The following is a 6,385-nucleotide window of genomic DNA, read 5'->3' as shown; positions in this document are numbered from 1 at the left end:
CTTTCCTCCCTCCCTTCTCCCCTTTCCCCCTCGCCCCCTTTCTGTCCTCCTCCCCTCTCTCCTCTTTCCATTTCTCCATCTCCCCATCCCCATCCCCTCTCCCTCACCCCCTCTCTTTTCCTCCTTTCCCTTCCCTCCCTCTCCCTCTCGGTCCTTGTTTATCTCTAAGCTCTAATTTCTTGCCTTATAGATTTACCTGCAGAACAAGACACCGCTCCTCTTGCAAAAACTGTTTAAGAAATCCATATCCTCTCCCTTCATTCCTTGGGCATTTCAGAAATGATATTCCTCCCCCAACTACCCCGTCAAAATAGAATAAATTCAGCCAGCTCCTGCTGTGTGTCCTTAAATCCATTCCCTCTAGCTTAGCTGGTTTGAAAGCCTGTACCCTAGAAGGGGCCTCCTGCATTTGCTGGCAACCCTGCTCCAGTCTGATCGCCACAGATAGTGCTTGGGAGTGAAAAAAAAGGGGGAAAAACCCTCTCGTTGGAGATTTCAAAACAGATTCTACCAGCTTTCAAATCTGTGCACTTGCGGAGTGTCAGGGCTTAGGGGAGAGGAGTGGGGGACTGGGGTGTGGGTGTTTGTCATAAACAAATAAGCCCCAGAATTTATATATGTGTTGAATGTGCGTTTCCTTTGGCATGTTTGGTGGCTTTCTCCCTGGCATTCAGGGTGGGTGCAGTGGGAGTCTGACTCCTCTTACACTTTCAATGGGGTCTGGGGTGGTGTGTGTGTGTGTGTGTGTGTGTGTGTGTGTGTGTGTGTTGGAATTGGGGGGGGGGTTGCTATGTTTTTGATCTGATCCACTTGACAGATTATCTGAGTCCAGCCCACCTTTCCGCACATGTCAAACAGATGGGATCATGTTAAAAGCCTTCAGAGAGCCCTGGCTGAGCGGTGGGTAAGGCAGGGAGGGGGAAGAGAGGAGGGGGACTGAAGAGAGAGAGGGGCACCTTCTAGTGGCTTTGTGTTTTCACACATTGGAACTGACAGGAGCCCTGCTTCTCCGTGGGGGGCATCTTGGGGGTTATGGGGCTGATGAGGGGTGGGATGGAAAGGAGGGCGAGAGGTGGGGTGTTGGTGGGCAGGGTTATGATGTCACAGCAAAAGTTACAACAGGAGGAAAACACAGAAATGGTTCAACATTTTTTTTTAAACTTTGGACTGCCAAGAGCTGAAGGAAAGTGGTGAGCAAAGGAATGAAGGGGAGAGAGAGAAAAACTAAACTGGAAGCTTGAGTTTTGTGTAGCTTCTTGAAAGCTTATGAATGGATCCTTAGCAGCTGAGAGCCAGGAGACCTATAGGGGATGCAGATCATTCCCACAGTGACAGGGGAGCAAAGCACGTGGGACTCTTCTTCCTTGCTGTGTTATTCCTCCTTCCTGAAATGAATGGTAGGAATCCTTTTTCTGAGGGTTGTGGGGGTGGCATGAGGGAGGGGAAGTTTACTTCTCTTTTTCTTACTAGAGTATCTTCTCTTCATTTAAACTAAGGGTCCTCACTTTCCTTTCTTTCATGGTTTCTTCTTCTTCTTCTTCTTCTTCTTCTTCTTCTTCTTCTCCTCCCTCCCTCCCTCCATCTACTTTTATGTCTCTTTCTTCGTCTCCCTTCTATCCTCTTTCAAACCCCCAATCTTTATTGAGCTGCTTCAGGAAAGATATAAAGAAATTAAGGACTGAGTCAGGAGAGTGAAGGGAGATGTGGAAATGATGAAAGGAATGACAGTCCAGGATTGAGTGATTTGTTTAGTAATGTCCACGTGCCTAGATTGATATCTTCTTGGGGGACTTGCTTTGAGGCTCCAGTGGACCCAGCCTAGGGAAGCAGGACATGCCCCTGATGGGTTATTTGGGGTACAGTTTTCTTAAAGCAAAGAAGTCAGTGGTTAGCATGGGTAGAGGAGTTTAGAAGACTATGAGGAGACCCAAGGCAGAAGAGGTAGCATGATCTTACTCCAAACTATGTGAGCTGTGGGTTTTCTATATGGGGCAACACAAACAGTGATTTTAGATGTGTAAGTGATTTCTCTTATTATTCAGTGAAGAACCCAATATATTTCTCTCTTACATTGTATCCATCTGAGGTCACACCCCCTTACCTGGAGTGTGTATGCGTGCGTGTGTGTGTGTGTGTGTGTGTTAAACACTCACGTGTGTTTGGGGGTGATACTCCTTGAGATTAGCCTGCATCTAGGCAAACATTATTAGAGAGGTTAAAATCACACTATTTCCCTATCCTATCCATTCATCTCAAATCAATTGAAAAAAAAACCACAAACACTTGCTTGGGTTTAGCTGTTCATTTTTGCAAATTACTTATTTTGAGCATCTCATTTGTTTATTTGCTCACTCAGCATATGGTGACTTTTAGTGACTTCAGAGTGAGAAACTTCAGAGAGAAAAACAAGATCCACGTAGTACACCCCCATGGCATTTCTACTTACTGCTTCTTAAAGCAGGAGAATTGATGTCCTCCTTTCTCCGAAGGTGCAAGCTCAAGTGAATTTAGGTTATTTTGTTTTAAATCCCGAGTGATTGAAATAAGAAAAAGATTCAGGATGTTTGTGCAAAACAAAAGAAAGATGCAAGTGGCCCCTACAAGGCAGGTCTGCTCCCAACACACACGTGTGTATGTGTGTGTGTGTGTGTGTGTGTGTGTGTGTACAGAGGGGAGTGCTCCAGCACCGTATTGATTGTTGGCTATTGATTGTTTAGGCTGCGGCTGCAGAGAGAGAAAGCCCGAGATGTTTCTTGGGGAAACCAAGAGTAGTTTCTGTCCCTTGTGCCTTGGTGAGGTGGGGAGGTTTTCAGGAGGAAGGAGGGGACAGGGAGTGGGTGGAGTAATACACCGAACTTATTAGCTTTGACATCATCATTGTCTTTAAATGAAACAACCACGAAGATAATTGCAGGCAGAGAGGAAGGGAGACGGGGAAGCAGGAGGGACCGGAGTGAACAGGTCCTCTGAAGTCTATGCCCTTCTCCTTATTCTCTTGTCCATTTTCCCAGGGACTCGCGAGACTCCCAGGAGGTCAAGTCCAGGGCTCACAGACTCATAAGGTTATTAGGACATCAGACTGGCACCCCAAAGGAGAACTTTACAGAGACTTGCAACATACTAACAAGTTGGAAGGAGATTAAAAAAAAGAAAAGAAAAAAGAAAACCTTCAGCACTCCACCACCCCAAGCCCGGAGCTGAGGGAAGCATTCTGACCTGCAAGGCCGACTGGAGGCTGGCTGGGCTCTGGCTGAGGACACATCTGGAGAGTGCAAGTTAAGTACCAGCTTGGATCTTTGTGCACCCAGCTTCTTTTTGCCCTTTTAGATAATAAGCATCATATTCTGTGTCTCTGCAAACAAGTTCTTCTAGTCATTGGTTTGGAGACAAAGGTATTTTAGGGTGAGGACTACAGAGAGAAGGTAACTCCTGAGAAGGAGTAAGATGAAAAGGAGAGAAGGGTCTTTTTAATGACCAGGTAGCGAGGGCCCTGTGTTTGTGAGGGAGTGTGTATTTGAGAGGCTTTGGCTCCTGTCCACGTGTCCCTCCTCTAGAATCAGCGAGGGGAGGGGCTATTGAAAAGGGGGGAAAAAAGAAACCTGAGCTCTCTGGAGGAAATTCAAAGGAACCCAGAGAAATGAACTTCATCCTGCAAGGCTGAACTAGAGCAAGGAGAGAGGTGAGGGAGAGAGGTGAGGCGAGGCGTGGAGGCCACACTGGCAGGGCACCCGCAGCAGGTAGCCAGGAGAGGCACTCTTTTGGGGCTGCTTGAAAAAGTTTGGTTTGTGAACAAAACAGTTTCCCCGGTGACTGTGAATCCACTGCTGTGGATTGTGGTACCCAGACATTGACTTCTGGATCTGTGTAAAGAGCTGGGCGAAGTATGATGTGCTTACAGATCCTGAGAGTAAGCCTGCTGGTTCTGGCTGGGTGGGCACTCAGCACTGCCAGCTCTGAGCCGGGCTGGACACACAAGAGATCCCTGGCTCAGAGGGGACACCTCAATGAGATGCTGTCAGAGGGAGAACGCTGTTGGCTGGGGACCAGGATTCGAAGACCCAAAGCTTCACCCCAGCATCACCTTTTCGGGGTCTACCCCAGCAGGCCTGGCAGCTCCTTGAGGCCCTACCCTATGGGGGACCAGGGCACCCACCATGCAGGACGCAGCAAGCCAGCTGCTGAGGGAATGGCTGTAAACAGTATTCCCCCAGACTGGACTGCACATGCAGCAGTGAGGACTGGGGCTGAGCAGCTGGCAGCCCTGTGGGTAGGGGATGGTCCTATTGGACAATGGGAGCTGCTGGGAGATGATGACACTTATCTTGACGATCGAGGATCCAAGGCGTCTCTAGGTGAGGCTGGGACTTGGGAAGGTTCAGCCACGGCTGCCACCATCATCACCACCTTCGCACGCCAGAAGGAGCCCAGACCAGAGACTCGAAGGAAGGGTCTGGCTAAGCTCAGGCGCCGCCGCCAGGTGGTGAAGGGGCTGGCAGAGGGTATGCGGGGAGACCCGGATGTCACTCCTCAGCATTTCGGACCTTGGCCTAAGCGTCCCCTTATGCATGGGGTCAGAACCAGTTCTTCAGAGGACAGCGTTCAGAATGGCAGAGGGAATCCCTACTGGGAAGCAGAGACCTCAAACCCCCACGGAGGAGGACTGCCCATCTTGTACTTCTCAGGGAGGCGGGAGAGGCTGCTGCTGCGCCCAGAAGTCCTGGCTGAGGTTCCCCGGGAGGCGTTCACAGTGGAAGCCTGGGTGAAGCCGGAGGGAGGGCAGAGCAGCCCCACCATCATCGCAGGTAACGGCCTCTCCTGGGATCCCTGGGCTCCTTGGGGTGCGGCTGGCCTCATGTTGGATGGGGTCAGAACTAAGGGTGCAGAGGGGAAGGGGACAGAGCAGGAAAGCCAGGAAGGGCCAGCCAGAAAGAGGGGGGTAGAGCCTTTCTTCCCCAGCACAGCAGGACTCCAGACCTCCTCTGTAGTAATAGCTCTAACCACAAGAGCGTCTGTCCCTGGTATTGATCTGCGGGTCTATACATGGTGCTGGCACTTAGGAGACCTCTGGCCCCCTCTCCTACTTCTTAAAGGGGACGACCTCTGGTTCTTTGTCCCTGGGGACAAGGTGTCCCCCTCCACCTCCCATAGTCCAGTGCGAGATACCCAGGCAACTTTAAAGCCCCATGAGGATTCAGGGCCCTGGGCAGTGAGTTACGGCCAGGGAGCAAGGTAGCCAGGGCACAGACACTGGGTCTGGACTGGGCCTTCCTTTTCTTTGAGAAGTCCTGCAACTTTGCAGGTAGCTAGTACCTGGCTGGGTCCTGGGGTCCCCTAATAGTCATGTGTGAGCCTAGGGACATGAGGGCCCACTGGAAAAGGTGGGCACAAGCCAGGACCCTGTTTTCTAGCCCTGGTTATTGTGAGAGGGACCTAAAAATAATGCACTTTGTATAATTCTATAGTTTTTGTTAGAAGCAACATTGGGAACATTACCCATGTTTATTTTCCATTATACCCAGGTCTTTTTTTTTTTTTCACGGAAAGTCACTCAGAAGAACAAGGGAAATATTGGGATTAGGAATAGCTATTTACTGTGCCTTATTGGTAGGGGGACAAGTTTCTAGCTAAGGATGGGGGGATGAGATCTGCTACTCTATCATTTGGCATTACCCCTTTGCATCGTCCAGAACAGAACCTCACACAAGGCTAGGCACATGTAGAGCCATTTACATCTTATTAACTTGGATCATTCACAACACCCGTGGATATTTCCACTCCTATTACATGGACAGGGAAACCAAAGCCATGTGAAGCATGCCAGAGGCAGGCTGGGAATGGAGCTTCTCAGCCCCAGTGCTTGACAGCTGTCCAGATTAAAGACTTCTCAGGTTGCTGGATGCCTGCAAATAAGTTTCAGACTAGAGGAAGAAATCTGGAAGGAGGGAGCCTTTTTCAATGGGGTGTTGCTGGAACATCCTTGCCGGACTCACTGTCTCCCCCTCTTTGGCTGTGATTTCTCCGTTGGAAGCTGGGATTCCCAGACTCTAGAGTTGTGTGGTTTTGCTTTATTTTATTTTGGGGTAGGAGAGGGCATGAGGGGAGGGGAGAGAGAAGGGGATGGGCTGTAAATAGGTGGGGGTAGAGAGAGGGGCTAAGGAAATTCTTATTCTGGGGCCAAATGGAAGAAATAACGAGATGATTATCTGACCAGAGTTGGCAGTGCCACCATTTTTCCCAGATGACATCTTCGTGCTGCCTGATCTGGTTTCCTGGTACCCATCTGCCAGGGAAGCTGTGTGCTTGTCTTCTACACTGAGACCCGCGACTCTGCTTATCCCTCCTCTCGCGATAGCAACATGGGGACCTGGAATCAGTTCCCTGGCTG

General features: G+C 49.9%; 1 protein-coding gene across 1 annotated transcript in view; it reads left to right on the top strand.

Moving 5' to 3' along the window:
- The first annotated feature begins 3,883 nt into the window (after positions 1 to 3,883).
- PAPPA2 (pappalysin 2) overlaps positions 3,884 to 6,385 on the top strand; it is a 226,291-nt gene continuing 223,789 nt past the window's right edge. Inside the window, exon 1 of the mRNA XM_006754525.2 lies at positions 3,884 to 4,802. Within this exon, the coding sequence (XP_006754588.1) occupies positions 3,884 to 4,802 (919 nt within the window). The remainder of the gene's footprint in view (positions 4,803 to 6,385) is intronic.

The sequence above is a fragment of the Myotis davidii genome, unplaced genomic scaffold, assembly GCF_000327345.1.
Source record: "Myotis davidii unplaced genomic scaffold, ASM32734v1 scaffold591, whole genome shotgun sequence".
NCBI classification, from domain to species: Eukaryota; Metazoa; Chordata; class Mammalia; order Chiroptera; family Vespertilionidae; genus Myotis; species Myotis davidii.
Note: the sequence above shows the minus strand (reverse complement) of the source record. Positions and strands in the feature narration are given on the sequence as shown.